The 27,057-nt window shown below is 39.5% G+C and overlaps 3 protein-coding genes across 4 annotated transcripts; all 3 read left to right on the top strand.

Moving 5' to 3' along the window:
- Positions 1–3,704: 3,704 nt before the first annotated feature.
- LOC103481490 (CD63 antigen-like) lies at positions 3,705–7,518 on the top strand. Its single transcript, XM_008436967.3, has 7 exons — positions 3,705–4,137; positions 5,383–5,571; positions 5,678–5,752; positions 5,937–6,041; positions 6,336–6,473; positions 6,556–6,639; positions 6,957–7,518. Exons 1-7 carry the CDS (start codon positions 4,081–4,083, stop codon positions 7,026–7,028), a joined length of 720 nt encoding a protein of 239 aa, XP_008435189.1. The 5' UTR covers positions 3,705–4,080; the 3' UTR covers positions 7,029–7,518.
- A 177-nt stretch (positions 7,519–7,695) lies between these two features.
- On the top strand, positions 7,696–11,488 carry pus3 (pseudouridylate synthase 3). Of its 2 annotated transcripts, none has more exons than XM_081600667.1 (7): positions 7,696–7,847; positions 8,132–8,540; positions 9,258–9,535; positions 9,609–9,792; positions 9,878–9,987; positions 10,450–10,622; positions 11,049–11,488. In XM_081600667.1, exons 2-7 carry the CDS (start codon positions 8,133–8,135, stop codon positions 11,312–11,314), a joined length of 1,419 nt encoding a protein of 472 aa, XP_081456793.1. In that variant the 5' UTR covers positions 7,696–7,847; position 8,132; the 3' UTR covers positions 11,315–11,488. The 2 variants fall into 2 exon arrangements, with proteins under 2 accessions (XP_081456793.1, XP_081456794.1); XM_081600668.1 differs by having other exon boundaries at positions 7,730–7,861.
- An 894-nt stretch (positions 11,489–12,382) lies between these two features.
- dcakd (dephospho-CoA kinase domain containing) lies at positions 12,383–17,545 on the top strand. The gene is made up of 5 exons (XM_008436965.3): positions 12,383–12,716; positions 13,860–13,972; positions 14,441–14,644; positions 16,082–16,169; positions 16,445–17,545. The coding sequence occupies exons 2-5, from the start codon at positions 13,861–13,863 to the stop codon at positions 16,728–16,730; spliced, it is 690 nt and encodes a 229-aa protein (XP_008435187.1). The 5' UTR covers positions 12,383–12,716; position 13,860; the 3' UTR covers positions 16,731–17,545.
- The last annotated feature ends 9,512 nt before the right edge of the window (positions 17,546–27,057 follow it).

Here is a 27,057-nt window from a genome sequence, read left to right as displayed (position 1 = left end):
GACACATCTGCTTCCCAATAGATGTGATGTTTGGAGCGAAATACAAGTAAAAACATGTCAGAAAACTTCTAGGCTGCCAGCTGTGTGTGTGGAGGGGGAGGCGGGGGGAGTAGGTGGTACCATGTAGCAGCTGGTCATCATTTACTTCAGACAGCAAACATGTCGCCTCGCATCAAAACACACTGATGGATGGACGGAGCAGCCCGAGGAACGATGAAGCCGACATGAAATCAGTCTCTGCAGCTCTGCACAGCGTCGTAAAACCTCGGCTCTGCTCAGTTTTGGATGCCTCATTAATCAGGCTCACATATCTTAACCATAAACAAACCCAATGAAATCTGCTGGAGAAATATGTTAATTTCAGGAGCCATCTCGCACAAATACAAACAGAAACGCTCCGCTGTTCCTTTCATGTTCAAAAGTGAGCTGTTTGAGTTTTCCCCTGTTTCTCTCATTGTTTCAGGAGGTTTTGATGATTGTCTTTGCGAAAACAGATCTGCGATAAAGTTTGTCAATTACGTTTTTCCTGTATCTTGTTGATCAGTCGAAGGTTTGAATAAAGAATCTATCTATCCTGCAGTTTATGTATTTCCCGGTCTACTGGCAGGGAGATAAATGCCAAAAATGTGTGTATCTGCATCCAGAAATTTACACTAAACTGCTTTTCTGGGCCGCTCCACTCATTTCATCACTAAAAAAGGATTTTTTAAAAATTTAGTAAATTGTTGCTTTCAAGTGCTTTGTGCTTTGACGGGAATCATGCTTATCACATGAAAACATTTCAAAGTTTTGACCAATTATTTTGGAATTCCAAACAGGAAAAGCATTGCAGCGTGGGAAGGACACAGTCCTTTCTGAGCGCTGAGTGCTCCAACTATGGCAATGATTTCACTTCCTGTTCTCATGGAGTCCTTCAAAGACTCTCTGTAAGTCATTATCCGTCTCATTTCCAGAAAATCGCTCCAACTCTTGGGGACTCCACAATAGTCCATCAGTCCAAGACAATGAAACAAAGTGTAGACTTTATGTGAGGGATGTGTCCTTGTATCTGCAAGGTAACTGACTCAAGGCAGCAAAGTGCGCCCCCTTGTGGAGGACCTTTCACTCTGGATGTGGTGTCCAAGGTTTTTGACCCGAGTGAAGTTGGTCCCCCCCACCTTCTTCAAATCAGACAAAATTGGTGTCAAACATTTGTGTTACGTTTGTGCAGCAAAAATGTTCGTTTGTGCCATCGTCATTTTAAAGATATAAAGAAATGTTTCTAGAGGTCATGAAAGGTCAACCATCCCAACCAATCAGTCAACTCGACTACGTTTGTGCTGTGTTTTTGCTGCACAAACGTAGCCGAGTTGACTGGCACCTGTTTTGTTTGATTTCATAAAAGTGGTGGGGCTGGTTGACCTTTTGACCTCATTAATATCTTCAAAGCCAAAGCGGCACAAACCAAAAAATTTCTGCACAGACGTAGCACAAACCTTTGACACCAATTTTGTCTGATTTGAAGAAGTTGGGGTTGGGGGGCAACTTTGTTATGAGGGCCAAAGTCATTACATCGAAAGCATTTGGGGCAGCAAGAATATTACTGTTTTATATATAATACTTTTAAAACAAACTTTTCATGTCTGTTTTTTTATTTATCTGCTCAATCATAAACTGAACAATTTCATTTTTATTAAGCTTAACAAAATAGTAGGATCTTTGTAGAAAACAAATCTGCAAGTTATTGTAGATGCAAAACATAAGAAAGACCCAGTTTGTAATTTTTTTTATTGTTTTCTTTAAGTAAGATTTGTTTTTGAGAAGAAGTAAGTTTGTGGTTCAAAAATAAGATGAATGCAAACACTTAATAAATGGGAATCCATTTTTTGTACCTCAGATTTTTTTAAGACGTTATTAAAGGTGTCCATCTGCATCAACCGACCACCATTTGCTGATCAGATTTGCTCCATTCTTAACTGAGCTTCCCAAAAGCCTTCAAAATGGCCCCCAGGGCACATTTTGTAATAGCTGATGTTCTGCACGATGCATTGGAAAATTGTTATAGCTGATGCAGCCTATACTGCAACTATCTTAAGTGATATTGTTTTTAGCTGTTGTGTAATTTTCTATGCATGCAATCTGATAAAACTTAAAAGAGTTGGGAAGGAGAAGATTACAGACAAAAATCTCATGAGTTTACACAAAGGCCTTGTTTTGCCGCTAATGAGTCTCTCTACACAACTTTGTATTTGGCCTCTGCTTTTTGGGATCAAATTCCTGAATTGGCTAAGGACGAATCTGTTTAGGATAAACAAACTCCCCATTTAAAATGGAGACTGATGTAATTCACTAGTTGAGAGGAAACAGTTTTTCCTACCAGTTGTGGTCTCCTCTAGAGTTACCATGGGCCGCTTCTGATTGGATGTCAATGTTTACAGTATAGAATATTATTTTATCATCAAATTTTCTTAAAACCAATCCATAATTTTATCCATCGCCTGTCTGTTCCTTGGTCATCATGAAGCTGTTTGCACTAATGTTTTCTAACAAATATCTGAGGATGTCACATAAGAGCCGAGAGTAAATTACACACAAGTGGACTTAAATTTCTATTTGAAAAACATGAAAAAACATATATCACTTCGGATTACTTCATGTAATGATGATCTACTTTATATTTGTCCACCACATAAAATTACACTAACATTCTTAACTTGCAGTTGCAATGTAACAAAATACTGTATTTTTCGGACTATAAGCGCTACTTTTTCCACGCTTACTTGCTACAAAGTAAAAAAAGAAAAAAAAACTGAGAAACTTCCTCCAGGAGAAGTGATTTATTTATTTATTTTTTTGCCAGAAGTTGTGGTCCCCTCTAAGGCTACTGTGCCTGGCTTACGCTCTGAGAAAAATCAGGAAAAGAACAGTGAGGAGATTGAAGCATAAGAAGATCTGCAGAACAAAGAAAATCCAGGGAACCCCGAAGCAATTTCAGATGGAGACTGCTGTGTTCAGGCCGGAGGCCTCGAGTCTTTTCCAGACTGTGGAGTCGGACCAGGTTTCCTGCAGATGCTCAGGAGCCAAATGCTGGAGAAAGAGTTTAAGCTGTGGCAAAGAGAAAAAAATCCCATGTTTTCTGAAGAAAACACATTTATTGCAAAGTTTCTACAATGCCAAATCTTATAAATATGATGTAACAGATCCAACATCTGGCCATTAGACTGGATTAGAACCCGACCTTTTCTTGACACTAAGCAAAGTATCACAAAGAAAAATCACAAAGAATCCATAACAAGTCATTTATTTCAAGACTTTTGGTCACATTTTTAGTAATTTTGAAGGTACCTGTATGTTAGATGGCAACAGTTTAGGTAACAACACATTTGTTGTTGTCAGGCATGCCTGGGAAAAAAATTATTTGCCATCCGACCATCACAAATGTAAACTTGTGAAGTTGGATAGGATTTGAACAGGAACCATTTCCTTTGGCTAAATCAGATTAAGGTTGAGCATTTCAGGAACAAACCCTCCAACTGATGTGATAGAAAAGATGAAAAACTGGAAAACCCCCTCGTGTTAAACACAGTAGAGGATCTGTTATGCTGTGGGCCTCTTTCTCCTCCATTAGAACCTTGTTATGAACTTTTTTAATATTCTTATGTTCTTAGAAAGTGAAAGAATTTGCTTATAGTTTTATATTTCTGTCCGATGATGTCTCTCCATACATAAATTACCATTGCTCTAAGTTAAGTAACTACTTTGTACTTCTGCCTCACAACAATAAATTGAAGGAGTACTGCTCTTAGTTGAGTACAATTTTTTTCTCCTAAATGGTTCACCAAAGACAACCAGCAAGATTTCAAATGAGCAGCTTCTTTAGTTCATATTGCGTGATGCTACAATGCAAATATATTAAATGAGTCCTGCCTTTTGATCAGATACGACTGTTAAAATGTAATCAAGCCACTTCTCATTTTCTTACAGCTGAACGATAGACGCACATTTGCAGCTCAGATAGACTGTGAGCTGCTGTCGACTGAGGAGCCTCTAAAGCTTTTCCGTTATTTCAGATCAAGGCAACGTAGAGCTGATTGATTCACAATGTGTTCTTTCTGCAGCATCAAATGTTGGTTCGTTTTCTTCAACGGCATCTTCTTGGTGAGTGCTGCCAACAATGTTGCTTTTCAAGAATAGGGTTAGGAGACACGCTGGTCAAATTTATTAATATACAAAGTAATCATAAAAAAGATACGAGTTAGCAGGGAGAAACGAAAGCTTGCATTTTTTAAGTGACAAGCATGTCATATTTAACAGGAAAAATGATGAGTGCACCATATGTCTAGTAAATACAGCACTGGAAGAATAGATCTCGACAGCCACTTCCTCTGAGGAAGTTCTTAAAAAGATGAAAACGCTACGTTGAAAAGAAGAGCTCTTCTGTCATTTCTCATAAAACATAAGAATATTATTCCAGGTCTCATGGTTTTCTATAAATGAACAAAGCGTAGGGGACAGAATTCAGAAATTATTTAGCGTAGTTACTTGTTCTCTTCACAGTCAGTTAAATTGACAGGACAGACCAAGCTTAATTAAAAAGTCCCAAATTAATAACTTGAAGACAGAGTATAAGCTTGTAATCCTTTTTGATTTCAGTGTAACTTTGTACAATTTAACAGATAAGTTATCTATTTTCTGGGTTCTTTGTCACTTGATCTTTATGACTTTGGGAAACTTCTTCCATGTCTTTCTATGAACACCATAGCATATGGAAACAGGTTTAATTTAAATAATAAATTTCTCACACATTGAGAAAACTTTGGATTAGTCATAGCTTTAACACAAATGTCATATTTTGATATAAGGAATATTATATAATGTGACAAAAATCTCAGTCAAAGAGTATTTTGGTTACACTTAAGATTTATTTTCATTCTTGGAGCTTTAGGAAATGTTATAGTCTAAAAAAGATTTTTTTTTATAAAAAAAAAAAATGAAGTCATGTTTTTATTGGCTGCCTAACATGACAGCTTCTGATTGGCTAATCAGTCTGCCATGACATCTCCTCCCCTCAGAAGAGCAAAAGAACATTTTTGCGTTTATTTGTGCTTAATTTATCAATAAAGTAGTGCATAGTGAGAATGACAATAAATTTAATTTCAAATTTTTCTCTTCCAATAATCCTGAGATTATTATTGATTCTAGCTCTACAAAATACATCCTAAAAAAAATATGCAAAAATCTTCAGATTCTTCAGTTTTTTTCATAGATTACTCAATAAAACGTTAATATAATACATTTTTCAGATTGAAATTTGATAGATTAAGAAATTGACTAGATCATGAGTGTTAGCGCAGCTGAATATTGCAACAGCAGCATTCTTAGGTGTTTCATTTTGTCCTTCAGGCATCTGGGGTCGCCCTCATCACGATCGGAGCTCTCCAGTACTCAACCTACTCGCAGATCGGCACTTTTGCAGGGAGCGGCTTGTCCAAAATCGCCATCGTCCTAATTGCAGTGGGCGCCGTCATCACCCTTGTGTCCATTTTGGGACATTGTGGGGCATTCCTGAATAATTCTTCCATGGTGTCTTGTGTATGTACAAAATATTCCAGCAATAGCTTTAAAACTGTCTTTGTTAAATGGGACTCAAGTTTATCTAAAAAGACCATTATTTTGTCTGTGTTTCTTGGTGGATTAGTTCATCTGCATCCTGATAATCATCGTCCTTTTGGAGATATTTACAGGAGCTGCTTTTTATATATTTCGCAGCAGGGTGAGGCAATTTAATCCTTCCTTCAGGAAACTATTTTTACATCAAAGTAAAAAAAAAAAACCTGAAGGGTGGATCTGAAGACATATTTAATATCATATTATTTAAAAAAAACATGATACTACTTTAAATAAAACTAATTGCTTGTGCCGTCATGGGTTTGTGTTGATCTGACTTTTTTCTGCAGACTGCCCTTCTGCAGATGAACAGCGGGATCAACACCCAAGCTCGTGCCGCGGTCTACGAATACAGCCCAAAGGACAGACACGCCATCAACAGGATTCAGGAAAAGGTGATCAACAACAATGGGAAAAACACAATAGAAATTACCTCTATTGTCTTTCTCTGAGCAGCAGCAAAGTGAAAAACAAAAAAATTAGTAAAAATTTGGCTGTTGATCACATGACTTGAGTGAAAAGTGTTTCCACTGCAGTTTGCAAAATACAATGATTTCAATACGGCTGAAAAACCACCTTCTCCCAGTGCATGCAGACTGTTCCTTTCTTTTTCAAAACTGACTGTTATTTAGGCGTTTAGGATGTAACTTCTAACTTTTAACCTTTCTCTACTTTAACTTTCGCTGCAGTTCAGCTGCTGCGGCGCCGACACTTACACCGACTGGTCCAGAAGTGTGGGCTGGGGAAACCATGAAGCCGTGCCAGATTCCTGCTGCCCGGAGAAGAGAGAAGGCTGTGGTCATGACAAGGATAAAGCTCACAAAAAGGTCTGCTCTGCTGAGATATTTCAGCTTAAGAGTCTAACCACGTTTCTGAGGACAAACGGTTAAACTCTGTCTTCTTCCTCAGGGGTGTATCTCAGCTATAAAGCTCTTTCTGTTGAAGAATCTGGTGTGGGTCGGCGGCGTTTGCATCGCTCTTGGAATCACAGAGGTAAACTGCTTTCAGGTTTTAATAACACGCCAGAAACCTTAAATTATACTAAAATGTATTCATTAAAAGCCAGAATGTGAATCAAAGGAAGGCTTTACATCTCCCCTTGGGAAAATGCACGAAAGAAGCACATGATTAGACGCTGCATTTATGGAGCAAATGTAAATTTTACCTGGTAGGATTCTGCAAAAATCTGACTCCATTCTTACTCAGGCAAATTCAAAGTCAGCTATGTTATCTTAAAAGCTAAAGCAACTCCTTAGATATGCCACATTATTTTCTTCCCAGCGTCTAACTCCATCTTTTACCCGTTGCAGGTGTTTGGAGTGATAGTCGGAGTGTGCCTCTGTCTGGACATTAAACGCAAAAATTATGAGAACGTCGACTAATTCATCATCACAACCATCTTCACACAACAACAAACAAACTAATAAACTTGTTTGACCATAATATATATTTTTGTTTCATGTGATAATATGCTCAAAAACATTCATTCTCCTTACTTAAATATCTTCAGTCAATAAAGAGTCTAAAAAAGAAAATGTTCTTAAACTGATTACCTGTTAGTTCTTTCTAAGAACAGAGCTCAAATCAATAGGTTATACAGGTTAAAGGTTATTGGCTCTTTGAATTAATCCATTCATATGATGAATTAGCCTACTTAGCAAAATAATGATGGATGGTGGAAGCAAGTCACAGTTGATGGGGACGATATCTGAGTTAAATGCAGAGCAATATTGGAAGAAAATTTGTTCAATAATAATAAATAATGCACACATAACAAAGTACTTGATTAAAAAAAACATGGACTATGTGTAAAAAGCATATATTTTCTGAACTGTACAGTAAGAAAAACACTGAAAGATTAGGCTAACAGTTTAGCGTAGAGCAGGCTAACTTCAAAGAATAAATCTCCATGGTAACAAATGTCATTGTTTTAGGGACACTAAATCAATGAAAGTTTAGATCTGGAACATCCAAAAAAATCCCACCTTAATCTCCTACCTCAGTTTCATCAAACAGCTCCCTGCCCTACTCCTTTTTCTGGTAGTTTCATTGTGAACTACACTTCCCAGAGTCCTATGCGGCCTGAACGTCCGCTTGCTAAAGTTGTCCGACTCCATGTTAGCAGCAACACGGAGAGTAGCGTGCTCGTTACAGCAAGCCAAATATTTGATGGAAAGTGGAGATTTAACGGGAGCATAAAGGTAAATTTGTAGAGGTAAAAGTTAGAGCTTGTGTTAAACTTCTTAAATCCTGTTTCTATACCTTTTATATTAAGCTAGCAGCCTTGTAGCAATTCTGAACTGCGAATGAACTTTGAAGTAGGTTTTTTTTTTTTAACAACTTGATTCAGTAAATCACATTAAATGTCAGCAGTATATTTTCTTCATGTTAAATCCCAACATTCCAATTTTATCTGTTTTAATATTTGGAAGCCTAATAATAGTTTTACGCGAATGTATGTTTCGTTTTTTGTCTATCTATCCAGCATGTCAGGTGATTTAATTCAAAGGATAAAGCTCTTGGAAGATGAACTGGAAAAGCTCCGGTCCCAGCTGAAGGAAAGTGCTGGAGGAGACATGGGAATAAATTCCTGTTCACCCCCAAGTGAAAGCTCAGACTTCATGATGTCTGATGGGAACACAAGAAGCAACAAGAAGAAGTCAGGCAAGGAGCGCCCCTTTGACTTTCACTCACACCCCCGGCGCCATGTGGCTCTGAAGCTGGCTTACCTGGGCTGGGCCTACCAGGGCTTCGCTGTTCAGGAGAACACGGACAACACGGTGGAGGCCAGGCTGTTTGAAGCGCTGCTGAAGACACGGCTGATTCAGGACCGACAGAGCTCCAACTATCACCGCTGTGGTCGAACTGATAAAGGAGTCAGTGCTTTTTCTCAAGTGAGTTTAACGTGATGAAAATCAGTCCTCCTGATGCCTTCTAAAAGGTATACATACCCATTTATTTTAAACATCATTTATTCAGTTCTTTAAAGGTGACGGACAAACACAAAATGGATTTGTAATTCTTCTACAAATGAGACACGCCACCCCACAACTCAACGTTTACACTCACATCTGAAAATGGTTGCAAACAAATGCGGTTGTGTTGCAAACACAACCGCATTTGTTTTGCCTTTGAAAAGCATCAGCAGAGCCTCCTGCACAATTGGCAAGAATGCAGCAAGTGGTTTCTGTATGGCGAGTCAACAACAAAACACTTGTCTTTTCCAGCAGCCATTCTACAGCGGTAAAACCAGCTGATCGGGAAATACTTGGGTTGCTAGGTAACGGCGTAGTGCCCATCAATTGTGACTCACCAATCGGGAGGTTTTTAAAAATGCTTATTTTCCAGATGCCACAAAACATCAACTTATTGCCAAAAAACTGCTGGGAGGTTTTATTTAAACACTTGGCTGTTTTTAAAAGCAGTAGAGACCCACATGGAACTATAAAAATGTGCAAAAAGTGAATTTTGCCTGATAGGTCTCCTTTAAAGTTTGTCATTGTAAAATGACAAGATGTGGAAAACTTCAAGGCGTAATAATTATTTAAACGCTGCTGTGTGTCTTCTGTATGGGCTTTAACTAAATGATAATCGATCTCTCCACGCCCCAGGTTATAACCATTGACCTGCGCTCCTCCCAGTTTTGTGGAGGACTTGGCGTCACCCTCCCTGAAAATCTCGATCTCTGCACCAAATCGAAAGTTTCCACCTCTGAGCTTCCGTACGTGAAGATGCTGAACAGGGTTTTGCCGCAGGACATTCGGATCTTGGACTGGGCAGCCGCAGAGCAAGGTTTCAGTGCGCGTTTCGACTGCCAGTCCCGCACGTACCGCTACTACTTCCCCCGAGGGTCGTTGGATGTAGAGCTCATGGCAGACGCTGCGAAAAGGTGAGTGTAAAACTGTAAATGCTGATTTCACCCCATAATTTTTCTAATGTAAAGATCTTTTGGTGATCAACAGATATGAAGGGACGCACGACTTTCGCAACCTGTGCAAAATGGACGTGGGGAACGGGGTCCTGCAGTTTGAGAGGACCATCTTGTCGGCCTCAGTCAGGCCTTTGCAGCCCCAGCAGGTTTCCAGCGCAGAGCGATATGATCTGTTTGTGTTTGAGATCAAAGGATTAGCCTTCCTTTACCACCAGGTGATAAGAGCTTAACACTCAGGAGAAGCCGGTGCATCCCTTTAAGTAGGGGGTAATTTGCAACTAACCATATGCTCTGCTGCAGGTTCGTTGCATGATGGCGGTGCTTCTTTTGATAGGACAGAAGCTGGAAGCTCCGGAGATAATCAATCAACTCCTGGATGTTGAGAAAAACCCCAGAAAGCCTCAATACAGGTGACAAAATGGTGACCTGTTGGCACTTAGGCTGCTTTTTGCTGGTACAAAGAAGAATTAAGGTTATTGAAGTACCTTAATTTTTTTTAATCATCAGAAAAAGTTCAGGAGCTCTTCTTTATTGAACCGGAAACAAGATCAAACTAACAATGTTTTAGAATAGAAGAATAGCCGTAACCTTTATTAAGTAGGATAGCAAGAGAGCCCCCCACACCACCACCAGAAATAAATAAATAAAACCCATCTAAGATGATGTTTTCATCTGGAGATATTTTAAAAAAAACATCCTGCTGAACCTTTGAAGCCAGGCCTGAAGAGAACCTTGGTAGAAGCGCGAGCCTCTCCTTTGTGATCCAATAAGCTTGCTGTAGAGCCACCACTCCTCCTCTGAAGCAAATAAAGACAGCAGAGGCGACTTTTAACAGGAGATGATTTGCATAGGTTTGTTTTTCTGGCTTGCAGCATGGCAGTGGACTACCCTCTGGTTCTGTACGACTGCCACTTCGTTGGTTTGACCTGGCAGCAGGAGGCGGAAGAGGTTAGCCACGTCCTGTCGTCGCTACAGCGACACTGGACGCAGAGCGCCGTCAAAGCCCACGTTCTGCTCGGGATGATCCGGGGTTTGGAGGAGAGAGGTGAGGAGTTCCGTGTTAAAAATTGGGAAAAAAAATTTTTTAATACTCTTAGATAAAATATATTGTGACTAATTGCCTCTATGTGGATCATGTGCTTTTTGGAATGGAAAATATTTAGAGCAAAAACATTTTTTGGAGGGGAAAGGAAAGAATTTAAGTCTCTTGGTGTGGATCATGTGCAGACACTTGACAACAAAAAACTTTATTTTGAAGTTTTTTTTTTTTGTTTTTTTTTTGGTTGTGAAATTATGAAAATATGAAAAGGTTCAACAGCCAAAAATACTTCTGCAAAAATACTGTTGTCAACAGAACCAGCTTTAAAAATGAAAAGAGAAAAACCACTGAGTCTTTTTAATAAAGTCCAAATGAATGCAATGAAACAATATTGAGTCATGTGCAAATTGGGTTCCTGCTCTCGATCCACAGGTGGCGTTTCTTCCAACCACTGTTGCCTGGTAGAAGGCAGCAGGCAGAAAAATTACCGACCGCTGCTGGAGCGTCCATGCTGCGAGAGCCTGGAGTCCCGAATAAACCACTTTGTTAAGAGAGGAAGACTGGAGCGAGAGGAAGGAGAGAACGGAGATGAAACGATCCACAGAGGGAAAAAATCCAAACACTCCTACAACGCGTCTTCTCCGTCTGGTTCCTCTGAGATTCCAAAACAAACCGTGGAGCAGAAACAAGAGGATTAACTTTCTGTTTTCCGGGACCATGACTGACTTGCAGGATTTAATTTTGTTCATTTTTGTAAAACAAAAAAATATATATATTTTGTTTTCTTTTTAGGAAACGAATTTAATTTTTACCACTATTTTTATTTGTGCAAGCATGGGCTTGGCTTCAAATTAAACATACTATTGAGGTAATTCTTGTTTTCAGTTTTTCTCTTTTAGGGAAGAGATAATTAAAAAATGTATCTTTCATTTCAATTTCTTTTCCTCAAAGAAATTCAATTTGCACTGCAAAATCTCAGTGCTGTGTTTACGAGGCAAAAACAGGCATTGGACAGAGATTCCTGCAGTACGATTGTCTTAAGTAAAATACCACAGTTTGAGGGTATTGATACAAGAATTTGAAAGAAAAATATATAACATGATCTATTTTTTCCCCACTTTATCAAAAGGGCAAGGTATGTTCCTACAGTTATGATACTGTCACTAGCCTTTTTAAATTTTTGATTAATGAACTAAATGCAGAATAGAAACCTAACTTCAGTTAAAGTTAATTAACTCATCCAAAAGATTATAATTTTTTCTGAAAATAATAAAAATGATCTTTTTTGCATTTTACACTTAGAGAATACATTATTTATGCATTTAGTCAGTTTATTTCATGTGACATCAGTTAGCAAATACCTGGTGGAACTGCAGTCACAGACTTCATCATGTCACTACTTCTCAGTCCAGCGGTGGTTGGAAGTAGTGTGAAGAAGTAGGAGTGTCAGTAGGAGCTTCTTAAAGAGACAGAGGATCATTTCTATACGTCAAATTGCAAAGTAAGTTCATGTTTTGTATATACAGTCATAACAACTGAAGATAAATTTTTTAATTTTGCTGTAAAATATGCCATGAAAATAAATAATCCCCCCTTTTTATTTTCTAAAACTGCTTTCCTTATAATTAAGATAATCTTATTAGTGTTTTGCGTTTAATCTACAAATTCTTAATTTAACCTAAAAGCTAAGGTATAAATAATATTTTTTTTTAAATTTAATAAGCGCCTCAATATTAGGTGAGGCGGAACTAATAATGATACGGGAAGAAAGCCCGGGGTCATATTTAGGTTGCCCTGGGAAAACTAATAGGCTACACTGCTAGCACTAAATAGGGTACAAGTTAAGAATATAAAACCAACGATATTGCGCTATAGATCTACCTCCAACCTGTTTGTTCGTCTTCAGCTCCGACTGCCTTATTTTAAAAATGACGACTGTGTCGTTTGATCGGATGTTTGTGGTCGTTTTAACCTGATAAACACTGTTGCTAACGTTAGCCTGTTGGCATTCCTGGCTGTTTTTAATGCTGCAGCACCGTGACCCTCCCCGGATTTCTACTGTACCTCAACTGATTTGACGATTCTCTAACTTTGAAAAAGGTAAATATGAAAAAGAATGAGAAATATTGACTAACTAAACGGTTGTGATTTATTACCGATGGCTCTCTAAGCAGTCATTGAGAAAGCGATTAATTATAATCTCTCTGAGCAGTTCAGATTCTTCACGGTTTTAACTTCGTGTTCACTCGAGATTAACTTGGTTTATAACAATGTTTGGACCAGTGAAACCAGTTAGCCAGTTATGCAGAAGCGACATGGTACTTAATATGTGATTCCCTTCTTTTCCATCAGGGGGCGTGTTGAGTAGACACTGAAAACAGATATGTTGGTATTTTGAGGATTTCCCCGCCTATACGATAATATATTAGTATTTATTTTATTTTTCCTGCTAACTTCGTATCTTTAGTAATATAATCACATGCGCATTTTATGCGAAAATGTTAACATCTTGTTTATAAACTCGTTTATAAAATATTCATTTTGTCATGTGTGTAATATTTATTTACATGTACTTGAGCGACTTCTATTTGCAGAGCCTGCTTTGTCATTTGGAGATTAAGTGAATGCACTGTAAACTATATATCCTGACTATATTTATAGTTGTATAAATTCTTTTTTTTTTTTCAAATACTAGAATTGAGCAATGGTTTTATATTTTTGTCTGATATAGTAAAAATTTGAATTTGAATAATTTCTTAGAAGGATATTTTTGTACTTTTATCTGAGTAACACTGTTTAAGTACTGATACTCATTTTAGGTACTTTCTCTTTCCATTAGTTTGAGAGAACATGCACCTTTTTTTTTTTTCAATGTCACAGTTATGAGGACCGAGATTTTCAAAAATGTCAATTTCTTTAGGTCATTTAAAAGGCTAACATTTACATGTTCCCTTTTCCATCACTGGTGAATAAAAGCATCCCCACAGCATGATGCTACCACCACCATATTTCACAACTGAGAGGCTGTGTTCAGGGCAATGTGCTGCATCTTTACTCTAGTATAGTTTCTGGATTTATTTTCTGTTTTATTCCTGAACAGTTGGATGCAATCTGCACTCCACTTAAGTATTAACCTAACCATTTATGTTTAAATTAACCGTAGAGGTTTCATTTCAAAATTGACAAAAGAAAAGAGCAGATCGTTGTTGATCGTGAACGCGCCTTTCTGTGTGTGTTCCTCAGGATGTTCCTGGTGGGACTGACCGGGGGGATCGCCTCGGGCAAAAGCGCGGTTTCCTCAATGCTACGGGAGCTCGGCTGCCCCATCATAGATGCAGACGTGGTGGCCAGGAAAGGTAGAGTCAGTGTCTCTTGCTCCGTTTGCTCAACATCAACCGACCGTGTCATCCTCTGGAAGTCGTCTTCGGGCAACTTTCTCTCAAATAAAATGAATTCATTAAGACAAATGCTTGGAGAGAGTGTTATGAATCATGAAGGATGTCTCCGCTGACTCCAGGGATGATGTCTTAGTTATGTAGAGAAGATTAGAAAGGTCACAGAAGTGGGAGAGGAGTGCGGTGCTGTGTGTGCGAAACAAAACGAGGGATTATGCAAATTATATAATTACAGGCAAGTGACGAATCTGTTGCAAAATTGTATAAAATCGCACCCCTGTAGTGTTTACTCTGCTTACCGCTTATGCTTAATTTACCCCTCTGGTTATTCCTGTAATATTTTAAGCACGTATGTAATAAAAGAGCTGTTTCACCTGGTTGATCTTGTGACGGCATGACCAAACGTTTCGTCCTCGTCCTTTATGTCAGTCGTGGAGCCGCACACTCCTGCCTACTCCCGGATCGTCTACCACTTTGGGCACGAGGTTCTGCTGGAGAACGGGCAGATTGACCGGCAGAAGCTCGGCCAAATCATCTTTGCCCATGAAGAGAAGAGGAGGCTGCTAAACTCCATCACACACCCCGAGATTCACAAAGCGATGCTCAAAGAGATCATCTTCTACTTCCTGAGAGGTGAGGATGGTTTGTGTCTCGTTTTGGAGTTTGCAAACACAAATAAATAAATACATCGCTGTACAGATGCATCTCTGTAAATTAGAATATATGTGTAAATTGCCTTAAAATGTCTATATTTTAGAGATTTGATACAGAGTGATGCATTTCTAGTGGGTTTTTTTCCCTGAGCATTTTGATGATCCCGGCTTCCAGCTAATGAATACCTGAAACCTAATTTCTTACAGGCAGCTTCCAGAAATATTAACCTGAGTTAAAAACATAAGTTGCGTTTGGAAACTATATGTAAAAGGGAAAAAAAACTAAATCTCTATAAAGTAAAAATGCTTATCGCTGCTCTGTTTATGTCTAAATAATAAACAGGTGCCTAAAGCATTTATTGTTGGTGACGTGTTGCTTGGTTTCTGTCGTGGTTCTTGTTTAAGGAATAACTGTGCTGACACCTTTTCTGAAAATCCTGTTTATCGAAAAACATAAGACATAGAAAAAAAAAAAGAATTAAAACAGACAGTTTTTCCACATTGTGTGACGTATACGCTCCGAGTACCTGGTCAGGTCTCTGACTGTGTCACCTTTGGTGTCTCTCGGCTTCATTTTGACAAAACTCCGTAGACTCTCAGTGGGGTTCAGGTCCAGTCCGATTGCTGTCCAATTAAGCCGTGTTACCATGGTGATTAAAGCTGGGCAGTGGGAACAGATGAGCTCTATCGGAAAATAAAATCAGGATCTTCATTAAGTTTATCAGGAGAGGGAGCAACAAAGTGCTCTAAAGTCTCCTGTGAGACGTCTTCGTGTACCAATAAGCTGCCATGGATCAACACCAGCGCTTGACATGGCTCCTAAAATCACCACTGACCGTAGAAACGTCACACCTGACTTCAAACGGCTTTTACTTTGTGTCTCTTCGCTCCTCAACCAGACTCTGGAACCCTGATTTCCACATGAAATGCAAAATTTACTTTAACCCAGAGGGGGGAAAAAAGTCACACTGTCCTTTCTATTTGTGGTGCTTGTTTCTTCTGAACTACTTTTTTTTCTTCCACTGAACTTTCCAGTAAAAAGCTTCTATAGAGCACTCTGTGAGCAGCTAATTGTGTGGTTTACCCTCATTGTTTACTGCATCAGTGATATTCAAATTCAGAATAACAGACTAATGGGATTTCCATCCATCCATCCATTTTCTTGCACCCTTTTCCCTCAGTGGGGTCGGGAGTGGTGCTGGTGCCCATCTCCAGCCAACATTTCGGGCGAGAGGCGGGGTACACCCTGGACAGGTCGCCAGTCTGTCGCAGGGCACTTATGGGATTTCATTTATTTTTATTTTTTTTAACTTGAATCATCCAGATTTACTAGTATCTTGCTGTGCTCCGCTCTGGTTTGCATTCAGAGTGGAAATGTGCTTATATTAATAATTTCTGATCCATAATGACTCCCCAGGTTACCGATATGTGGTCTTGGATGTTCCCCTCCTGTTTGAAACCAGGCGCCTCACCAAGTTTTTGAACCACACCGTGGTAGTTTACTGGTAAGATCACTCCTAAACTGGCTTCGCATTTGAAAGCGTCAGACATTTTAAGGTTTGTATTTTGAATGCGCACATTTGTAATGGAACCTCAGCTAACGGCAGACGCAGCGAGAGATGTTTACAGTTTTAAATGCAAGTGTGTAAAATAAAAAAAAAAATTTCTTTAATCAGCTTATCTTTGTCGGATATCAGGTTACGTGTTCGATCCTAAACGTTTTTGTGGCGAAAGCAGAAACGGGAGTGATCTTTAAGAGGAAATCTGTAACCCTCTCCAGTGACCCTGCGACCCAGCTGCAGCGCCTCATGCAGAGGGACAACCTGACCCAGGAGCAGGCCGAGCAGCGCGTGGCAGCGCAGATGCCGCTCAACGAGAAGCGCGGCTTGGCCAACCACGTCATTGAAAACTCGGGCAGCCGAGAGGACACCCACAGGCAGGTCCTGCGGCTCCACACGAAGCTGGAGGACTCCATGGACTTCCTCTTAGTGAGGGTGATCGCCGTCGCTGCCACCGCCGGTCTGAGTGGAATGCTGCTCTACGCCGCCAAGCTGCTGTTGTCCTAACGGAGGAAACGGAGGAGGAGGAGGAGGATGAGAAGAACAAGTCTAAAATGTGAAGCTGCGATTAGAGTCGAGTGAAGGCAAGTCGAAAGTACTGATGCGGTTTTCTGTGAAATTAGCTTCACAGCACCTTCCACTAACAGCGCAGCAGTGTGGCGCTTTATGTTGACAGTTAACACAGACGTAGAAAAACTCTGACAAATGGGGCTTAGTGTAAAGAATGCAGTTTGTTCTGGCTTTTCTCAGCAAGACTTAACAGTGGAGTTGATGAAGTAGAATCTCTTAAGCTTAGCATAAAAACAATTTTATTATAAATGCAAACCTACCAAAAAGTTTACCCACTTTTTAAAACACGTTTATTCAAATTGGACAGTGGATGATTTTATCATCTGAAAATAAAAGTGCATTTTAATAGCTGCTACCTTTTAATCCAGATTTTAAGTTGTCATTACTTTGGCACCAACTCACTTTATATTTTTAGCTAAATGTTGGTGCTAGCCCCGCACCAAAAGTAGGTTTTTAAAGTGGAAATTATATTAAAGAGCAAAGAAACTTCAAGGTGATGCATACAGAACATGCAATGATTGTATAATGATGGTATATTTGACAGAATGTAATTGACAATCCGTTTTTTTCTTCACTGGGAACAGTAGGAATTGGCAGATTTCACATTTATCACTGTATTTTCTTACACTTCATATGTTCTCTGTTGAAGTAGAAATCTGTAATTTTATTTTGTTTTTGCACACTTGTAACTAAAATGTTTGTAACCTGATATGTGTAACTTAAATATAACAGACCACACCACTGTAAAAGTGTCTCGGTGCATTCGGTTGTTCTTGTGTTTTAACAGAAGTCTGTGTGTAAATGCTGGACACTCGAAGTGAACCTGGAAGTTGAAGCTAAAACGTGAAGTGCTCCCCCTAGTGGCTGGCGTTGTTCTGCCTTCAAAAATGTAAAAAGTACACAAATGGTTTTAGCTCTTGCGGTTGAGATGTGCAAGAAAAAAAGCTTACCGAAATGATTACCTTTTAAAACCTTCTTTTCACAGTATATTTTTTTATATAATAAGCACTATAATTTCATGCACATTATTATTTTTAATACTTGACTGGAAGCGTTAAGCTAGGATGCTAATTGTTAGCTGCTATAATTTTGCCTTGCTAGTTTTTAAATGTTTGCCTGAGAAATTTTAAAGTGTCAGTATTTATTCTTCGGTCTTGAACTATCATTTAGGAATGGGAAGAGTTTAAAGGTAATGTAAAAAAAAAAATCAAGTGTTGTGTTCTCATAACAAGAGAGTAGCAAATATTCATATTTTACACCTTAAGTCAACTTGACATTGAAACTCGAGAAATGAATCCAAAAAAGTTAATGTTTACATTTACTAAATAGCACAAACTAGTGAGTTTGATGTCTCAAAAGTGAACAAAAATAATTAATAAGTGTAAAATTCCACTCAGATATTGGTTGTTCTTTGCCTGTCGTGTGAAACTGCACTCCATCCCTGTTATTCTTATTTGCCAACATTCCTAACCTCATCAGAGCTTTATGAACCTCAGCTGACAAATTAGTTCATCTCTCTTAACATAAAGCACATCAACCTTCAGTTATGTCTTCTAAGGGCAGGGCATTCTTCAGTAATCGTTTCCAACAGGAGGATGGGTAAGTGACGGCTCTTCAGGAAAACACACGGCTCAATTTAGTAGACACATGTGAATGATGTCCTTGCTGTTGTCCACATTGAGGTATAAAAATTCAGGCCCACAGGCAGGTACGTTTGCATCATTCTGGCACAGAGGATCAACCAGTCTATGTGGCTCACTTGGCTCCGTCTGAAGCCATCTTTGGTCTGCTTGCTGTTTTTAATCAAGACGCTGCTGCGTTAATGCAAGCTGACTTGGGCTGAGGCATGCGGGGGCAGTCATCTGAGCTTGGACACATACAGAGAAGACAAAAATCACATGGAAGAAAGCATAATAAGACTGGCAACATAAATCACACAATTCCACAAACAAGGCTTTTTTATTTTTTATTCATGCGATACACACATATATACCTGCTTTTAAAAAAAGCATCAACGTAATCTCCTCTGTCTTCCTGCCCCACAGATGCATTCTGGTTTTGCTTTTTTGTCACACATAAATCTCCCTTTGCTGCTTTGCTTTTTCCGCTTGACAGCCTCAATCACCATTGCTGTCCACCAAAAGGTCCTCTGTCGCCACGGTGACACACATGGGATTCCCCGAATGTGGCACGTTTGGATTTAATATCCCCTACTTTTCTTAAGAGCACTGGATAACCTCAATTACGAATCCCCAAAACTAGATTCTCAAAAGTTTCCAGCTCACTTGGGTGTAAAGATACGTAAAACTCACAAGACGAGACACAATACTGATTTTACGAGAACGAGATGGAACGAGACTTTAATATTACTTTCAAGAAATCTTAAAAGATCAAATTATGCTTCAAATAAACCTCTATTATGCATTTTTGTATATTTGCCACAAATGTAACAAACTGAACTTTAGTTTTCTGACTTAATTTAATCTCTTCAGACCCTATGACAGTTTTTTGATTAGCTTAATGTACCTTTAGACATCCATCCAGCAGTTGCTATAGCAATGGTTCCTGCATCTAAACAACTTGGAGGACTCACAGAGTGACTGTTGCATCATCCAGCTGGAAACCCAAAATGCTGCCAAACAAATGGTTTAAGTCTACCATAGTGTTTACATCAATGAGACAGAGATGAGCGTTATGCAGTGGGCAGCCCAGACTTTACTCCGATAGGAAAGTCATGAGGGGACATTAAACATGCCGGTTCTGAATTTGAACGAAGAAATAATAAAATGTATTCAAGAATCACAGCACAGGTGTCAATCTGTTATGATAAGCTGCGATTTAAAAACTAGATGTTAGTAGAATGACTCAAAGAAAAGTTAAATCTTTAAGAATTGTGCAGTTAATGTTGGTGTTTTAGAGGAAAAATGTAGATTTCCTCTCCGCATAGCGAGAACAAATCTGATCCATTTTTCGTCATTTTCTCTTTAGAGTAGCTCGCAATGCACTTGCAGGTGTGGAAATAAAAGCTATTATGTTGAGTTTTATCCACATTTTTAAAACAAACTGCTGTAATTTGGAGCAGAGCAGCATATACTAGTACATCCTGAGCCTAGTGATATACTTGGTTTAGCAAGCAGACAGCTGCTCATCCATCTCTTGCTCAGACAAAAACCAGAAACAGAGTGTGAAAAGCAGACTATATTTATGCACCAGCAAGTGTGACTGCTTTAGGGAAAGATGGGCGGTGATGCCTCAGTCTGAATGTAAAGTGGGTTTAATTTGGAAGGTGTTAAGCTGAGAGGAGGAGAAAACTTTAAAGATCCATCGTATCACGGTGTAAAGAATGTCCCGCTGCTTTAGAGTCTGTAATGGGTCTTTTCTAGGAACAAACCAAATAATTTACTAATGGCAGGGGGTAAACGCTTGCATAATGTCACCGTCACGTTCAGAGTTGGCCTATGGCACCATACGGTGTCGGCATTTTGTAATCTCTTGTCTGAGTGGGTTTTCATCATCTCTCATGCTTATATTACTGCCAAACAATAATGCAAGGTAGCTTTGTGCTCTATCTAATTGCTACAGCATGATCTAACTGAAGCGTTTGTAAGATGTACTTTGAGTTTGGATCCTGATTCAGGAGCTTAGTTTTTAGACGACACTCCCAGGTCCAGGGGATTGTATGTTTTCAGAATCCATCAGTGATTTAGCTCTTACTTTACAAAACATTCTGTTTTATTACTGAGTAAGTAGTGGCAGAAATGACTAAATGTTGTATTGGTGGAAGTCTCAGATGTAAAGAAACTAACCTGCCATTTTAAAGGACCTTTAAAAGAATTAAAAGCTTTTTTTTTTTAATTGCTGATCAGTTTTATCAGACTTTAAAAATTCTGTATTATTATACGAGTAGATTACCTCCTGCCATCAAATAACTATGGACCTGCATGAGTGGTGGTGTGATGGACTGGGAGAATGGGTGATTAACAGGCTTGCGCAGCACTTGGTGGCATGCTGAGGATGAAATTCAACCATTTGCATCAGTAATACTGGAGCAGGGACATATCTAAAATATGCAGGATCCTGGGTATTGAGGATCAGGGTGGAGGATCACCGAGCGAGTTAATCTACAATCATGTCGATGCCACAAATTCAATAATTATTCAGCTTCTAACTTTAGATGAGGCACAGCTGTAGCTGCTGTTTTTGGACCTGAGCACCTTGTTCACCTCCAGTGCTGTTGAAAGGATTATTAGACTTAATTATTTAACTAAGACTTGTCCTCTTGGATATATGAAGCAAGAACCTAGTGGTTTTCACTTTAATTAATGTAATTTTATCAGAATTAGAACTGCACTGACCCCAGTTATTGTAGGAGGAAAATATAGTTCTTGCCTTTAGTAATTATACACTGGACCACCGAAATTATTTTCCAACTAACACTGCTGTGGAGCAACACATATTACAAATAAAGCCTTCAGCTATAATGTTACATCATCTCTTGTTGCAGGGAGCTCTGGTCAAAATGGTGAAACAAACTAAATAAGCGTCATCAGAAAAGTTCATGGAAGAAAAAGACAGAAATATGTCAGTCATGAACATCAACACAAAGAATGAGCAAATGTGAAATATTTTAAACACATATCAGTTGTTTCCATGTTTTTCTACTTTACAACAATAGAAATTAGTGTGTCTTAATTTGATTTTATTAATCTGAAGCAGGATTAGGTACTAAAACGGTATCCACGTTTTGAAAATCTCAATGCTCAGAAGGTGGAAAAGCTGTGGCATGACTTCGAAACTCCCCACCTCATGGGGAAACATGGTGGAGGCCACATTATGCTGAGGGACTCTTTTCTTCAGCACGGGCAGGAAAGCTTGTCAGAAACTATGGATCGAGTTAAATAAAGCAATGCTGGAAGACAACGATGAAAGCATCTTATTAGCTCAATCAAGTCTCAATTCCTTGAATAATCCTTGTAATTTAATTTCCTTTAAATTATCTAGAGTTTACAGGTTTGCCAAAGCAGTCAGAAACAAGAAGAAGCTACAAAACATGTACATCCTCTCCCTTCACGCAAAAGCCCCAAATGCAGCTCGACACCAACAAGTGGAATAAACTAGCCCGAGAAACTACAGCAACTGCAGCGCTCCTGAACTCTGGCATCTAGTGTCATACTGGGGAAAGGGACACTCGCAGCACTTCCATAGTCTAATGTCAGGCTGCATCCACGAGGCCGTGGTGAGGTGAAGAGACAGGCAACACGCCAGCGGAGCATCTCCAGCAACATGACTCAACCTGTCCCCACGCGTTAGCCCGGCTCAGTCAGGAACATGAGGGAACAAGGCCGTTGGTATTGAGTCACTGACACAGCGGACAGGGCCCTTATCAAGCCTGATCACGGGCAGGAGAAGGGAGGGGAGATCGCTGCACGATGTCACGTTCTCTCAAGGAGCACAGGGGACACGGGGTAATGTGTGCACACATGCAGCCGTGCCTCTGCCGTAATGCAAGGTGATTAATTCAGTGCATCTCCACCTTTTGCGCTGCGCATGCATCAGGTAACATCAGTTTTTGGAGCATCAAATGTTGTGTTCTCTTGTTTACTCCAAACACAACCGTGGTACCAAGGCAGATCCCATACTGAGCCGGGTGATGACATTTCTTTTTATGGATTCTTGTAAGCAAAATGCTTTGTTAAAGAAAAATGTAAATAATAAATAAATAAATAGGTTTCGAATCCGTATAATTGTGTAAAATAAAAAACAATATTTACATACAATACAGTACTTTCTGGTGTGCCATCATAGGAAAGATTTATTTGATTTTTTTAATTATTCAAATAACTTACTATCCATATTTCAAAAACAATAATTTAAATTACTTGACTTAAAAGATAAATGCAGACACATCATGCACACATCATGTTGAACATATCTACCATTCATAAATCATTGCAATATATAAAAATCCTAAAACATGTAGCTTCCTGTATGTAAATTGCAAAACATAAAATGAAAGAAGACAATGCAAAACCTTGACAGATTCAGCACAATTTGAAGTTATTTACCCCAGTAGCCATCAAAAATGGCGTTCTTCATCAATGTTTTGATGAAGAAAATTCTTTCTTGGAATTTAATCCCAACGGCAGCCTTTTTATGTGTTTCGTAAATTTATTAACGTGTGACAAATCATATTTGGATTCATGTAATGCAGCCCTACTGACAAAATCTACAGATATCAAACAAGAAATCATGAAGAGAATTACAGACTTCTAAAAATCCCATTATTCTAAAATAGTCAGATTATAGTTTTGAAATGCTTCCGGGAACAAAGACCACTCCCCTTCCAAGTCTAGAGTTAATCTAACAAAATAAAAAAGCAGGAATGCCACTGAAAGGTTAAACATAATACATGGCTGGGAGAGCATTTAATTACCACTGAAAATTATTGAAGATTTTAAGCATTCAAAAATGGTGTATGGCTTCGATGTAAAGGCAATCTCCTCAAAATATTAGCTGAGCTTGTTTAGCTTTAATCAGATCTGGACTGGAATTACATTTTCAGAGCTTCACTTTAAGGATCTTGCTGCCTGAGGCACGATTTGAAGCGGGCAGTGAGGCGGGCAGCGAGGCGGGAGCTGCTGTGAGCAGCTGCGATTAGGGGTGCCATGACTCGTTGAATACCCTGTAATTACAGCTGTAACTGATGCCGAGTTGATCACAAACCTTTTTGCTTCTTTTCCATCGTTTTAAGCCTTCTTTTGTACTTCCTTGAAACTTTCTCTCATTTTGTCATGGTATAGTCACACACACCAAAGTGTTTTACTGAGTTGTAAACTGTCATGGAGTGGCGCGCAGTTGTAAAGCTGAAGGAAGTCGGTTTTTGTTTTTCAAAATTTGTGACTTTATAGAGGCACGTGTCCCTAAAACCTGGGGGATTGTGTCTCTACCTGACCAACAGATCTTTGCTGATTAACTGAAGTTCAGTCACACTGAATGGTGACAGCATACACCTCACAGTGAGGAAGGTAAGTTCAGGGTAATGTTTAGTATTGCCTTTCCTTTTTTAAATTTGGCTTCATCTAATCAGAGAGATTTGTTCTGACTCATCTCAGTTGCTGACTTAGCCTGTTCAGATGACGACAAATTTAAGGATTATGGACAAAGTGATCATTTGCTTTCTCATGGTGAAACCTGACCATTGTAATGCTGAGTGTAAACAAGCTTACATGGCTACTGGAGTTTTTCCTCTCCACGGCTTCACCACTCTTCTCTGTACTGTCCCGCTGAAAAATGTTTTCAATAAACAAAGACTTTCCTCTCTTTCTCTCTGTCAAGTATTCCAGCCAAACAAAGTCCTGGAAGAGGAAAGTTTGGGAAATGACCCGGGTAAATCTTTTCTCCTTGTTTGAATGTTACTTTCTGATTGCCTTACCTATCACTCATCGTCCTAACTTTCTTGCAGAGTCTGTTCCTGCTCGAACATTCCTAGTGTTATTATAAAAACTGTTTAATTTTTTCTGAGTCACCTGCTCTGGCCTCTGTTTTGAATCCTCCAAAAATGTCTTAGTAGGTTCACAGTGTGATATGCTCTTTATTTGATTAATTAAACACTGCATCCAAAAGACTGGATTTTACTAAGCCGTGTTCGAGTAAAGGGGATCTAAATACAAACGAGGCCACAATTTTCTGAATTTTATCAGCAAAACGTTTTAAAAACATGCATCCGCTCCCTTCAACTTCACTGTTATTCATTGCGTTCATGCTAAAGTTTGGGGCTGAATCGTGACAAAATGTGAAAAGATCCAAGGGGCATGAACGTTTTTTCAAAGCACTGTAGTTCCTCTGGTCACTCTTGTCCCCTCTTAAAAAAAAACAGTGTTGCTGACATGTTTGCAAACTTCATCTTGCATAAGTGCAGGAGGCTTCCTGCTCCACAGATCTTGCGGCTGCCTGAGGAAAGAGTTCAGCTGCAGTGTGCGTTAACACTTACCGTTTATTTTTAGGATCCAAGGTGATACACTCTGGCTTGTGGTGACCCTTGAGATGACACATCTGAAAGAGACGGCGCTGCAGCAGGGAAGATTCTGCTCTACGTCAGTGGTTATCGACATCAAAAAGGTGCTGAGAAGGTTTTTTTTTTTTTTGTCACACAGGTGGATAGGCTCACTACGTGGAGACTTTTCTCTAAAGGTTTGATTCTCATTGACATGTTTTGCCCTTTTATGACCCACCTGTGACCGTAATATAACCGGCTGTTTTTTTTTTGTTTTTTTTTTGTTTTTTTTTTTGTTGTTGCATCCAAAGCACAGCCTCTAACTAAGTCTGGCATGTGTAGAGTGTTTGTGTTGTGTTGTTTTGAGCTCTGGCACCGTGTCATAATGAATAAGAAGGGGGGAAATGTAGATTGTTTTAAGTCACTGCGCGAAACCCGTAGTAAGAAACAGACGTCACGATTGCGTGCCCACACCAATAAAAGCCGCTGAAGAGTGTGGGAAGGTGGCTCGCTCGTTTCGTCGTAGGAAGCGTGCATTGGCATGAAGGGCAATTTGGCCTGACAGTTATAACATCTATCTCTGACTCGGATCTCCCCCTGGTGAGTTAAGTAGGAATACTCAAGATAACAACAGCAAGGGCTCATTAATGTCACTTCAGACATTTCATGGGAGGCCGGGTCCCGTCTCTACGGAGACATGAAGGCGTGCACGCGGACGGCGTTGATCCCCACACACTCGCACGCGCTTCTCTGCGAGGGTCCACGCGCGCTCTGCAGTAGCCTGATAAGACTCACGCCTCAACAACTTTGCCCCTGCAAATGTCAGACTGGAGCTGTCTCTGTTTCCTTGTAAGGCGCGGCGTGTGTAAATGAACAACTCAAAATGTTCTTACTGTGGCTTTTGCATAAACCTAAGATTACCTATGTTAAGTCCACTGCTGAGACTTAATATGGCAAATCCCCCCCAGGCTTACGTGCTATGAAAATAGATCCAGATGAAATTCTTCAAATATCTGCAAAGCTCTGTGAAAGAGTGTAAATAAAAAGAAGCTTACTGCACCTCCCAGAAGAAAGCTTAAATCTGCGTCTCGTTGCGATGAATGCGTTAGAGGCGGCAGCAGAGATTTTAAACCCACCCGAAGGTCTCCCAAGGGGCGACTTTGGGACCAGCGTCTCCAAATTTCTTCTGTTTTTGCTTTTCAGTCACGCTATCAGACAATCAAACACAAAGACCTGAAAGAATTGTCATAAATGATGGAGCCGTGAATTTTGCTCTTTTAGAAAATCATGATGCGTGCTTGTTTGATGCACCAGTCAATGATTCAAGGTACACCAGCAAATCCACCTCTAAATAACTAGAGAAAAAAACCCTAAATGAACTGGCCTAGTCAAAGTTAGGATCTGAATCCAGGTCAGATTCTTTGGCTTGACTTTAAAGAGGTTTTTCATGGTTGAAACCCTACAATGAAACTGAATTAAAACAATTCTGCAAAGAAGAGTGGGCCGAAAAGTCCCTACACTGCATTATAAGACTGATTGCTTGTCATCAAAACTACTTAATGTTGACTACCAGTAATTAAGTTTACTTTTTCCACATTAGCCATTTTTCTTTTCGTATTTACCCTTAATAAAGGAAATCCTAAGTGATCCAGAAACAGAAAAAATGCAGGAGGGACACCACTTCTGTACATCTTTGTGTCTTGTTTCTGACCCACGCAGCATGTCTAAAGCTATTTTCATTCATCAAACTGAAGCAGCCTCTTGGTTGCTATCAGAAAGAAGACAGAACCTGTGTTTTTGCTGATGATCATTCAGACAAAAATTGCTTGAAGTGTTCAATATTTGCAGGCTGTTGATACACTTTCACTCATGTCACTCAAAGACTTCAAGAAAATCTGCTGCATCCTGGGGTCTGTGCAGCGAGAGCTCGGCTTCTTTCTCCACCGGGGGCATTTGTCTTTGACGTCGTGACATCTCTAATGTGACGATGTGCTCATACACCCTGCAAGGAGAAAGCAGCCTGTGCTGGCCTGGCATTCTATACGGCCGTGTGGCTCTGTTGACCTCTGCCTATGCACAAAACTTCAGTCTTAATTGTGTCTGGAGGAATTTTTTTTTTGCTGTCTTAAGACAGGCTTCAGTTTAGACCAGAGGGTGTTCTGGCTTTTAATGCACACAGCAGTTAAAAAGATAACAGGCAAGACAGTAGAAGTCATTGTGGCGATCTCTCTCTCTCTCTATTTTTTTTAATGATGTTGCACTGAATTAATC

Source organism: Poecilia reticulata, chromosome 19 (genome assembly GCF_904066995.2).
Source record: "Poecilia reticulata chromosome 19, P_reticulata-male-v2, whole genome shotgun sequence".
NCBI classification, from domain to species: Eukaryota; Metazoa; Chordata; class Actinopteri; order Cyprinodontiformes; family Poeciliidae; genus Poecilia; species Poecilia reticulata.
The sequence above is the reverse complement of the archived record's forward strand: the minus strand, read 5'-3'. Positions and strand labels throughout refer to the sequence as shown.

Coding starts and splice junctions, on each gene's coding strand:
- LOC103481490 (XM_008436967.3), top strand. CDS start 4,081: ATGTGTTCTTTCTGCAGCATCAAATGTTGGTTCGTTTTCTTCAACGGC. Junction 4,138..5,382: donor TCTTCAACGGCATCTTCTTG/GTGAGTGCTGCC, acceptor TTTGTCCTTCAG/GCATCTGGGGTCGCCCTCAT. Junction 6,042..6,335: donor TCAACAGGATTCAGGAAAAG/GTGATCAACAAC, acceptor CTTTCGCTGCAG/TTCAGCTGCTGCGGCGCCGA.
- pus3 (XM_081600667.1), top strand. CDS start 8,133: ATGTCAGGTGATTTAATTCAAAGGATAAAGCTCTTGGAAGATGAACTG. Junction 9,988..10,449: donor CCCAGAAAGCCTCAATACAG/GTGACAAAATGG, acceptor TCTGGCTTGCAG/CATGGCAGTGGACTACCCTC. Junction 10,623..11,048: donor CCGGGGTTTGGAGGAGAGAG/GTGAGGAGTTCC, acceptor CTCGATCCACAG/GTGGCGTTTCTTCCAACCAC.
- dcakd (XM_008436965.3), top strand. CDS start 13,861: ATGTTCCTGGTGGGACTGACCGGGGGGATCGCCTCGGGCAAAAGCGCG. Junction 14,645..16,081: donor CATCTTCTACTTCCTGAGAG/GTGAGGATGGTT, acceptor ATGACTCCCCAG/GTTACCGATATGTGGTCTTG. Junction 16,170..16,444: donor CACACCGTGGTAGTTTACTG/GTAAGATCACTC, acceptor AACCCTCTCCAG/TGACCCTGCGACCCAGCTGC.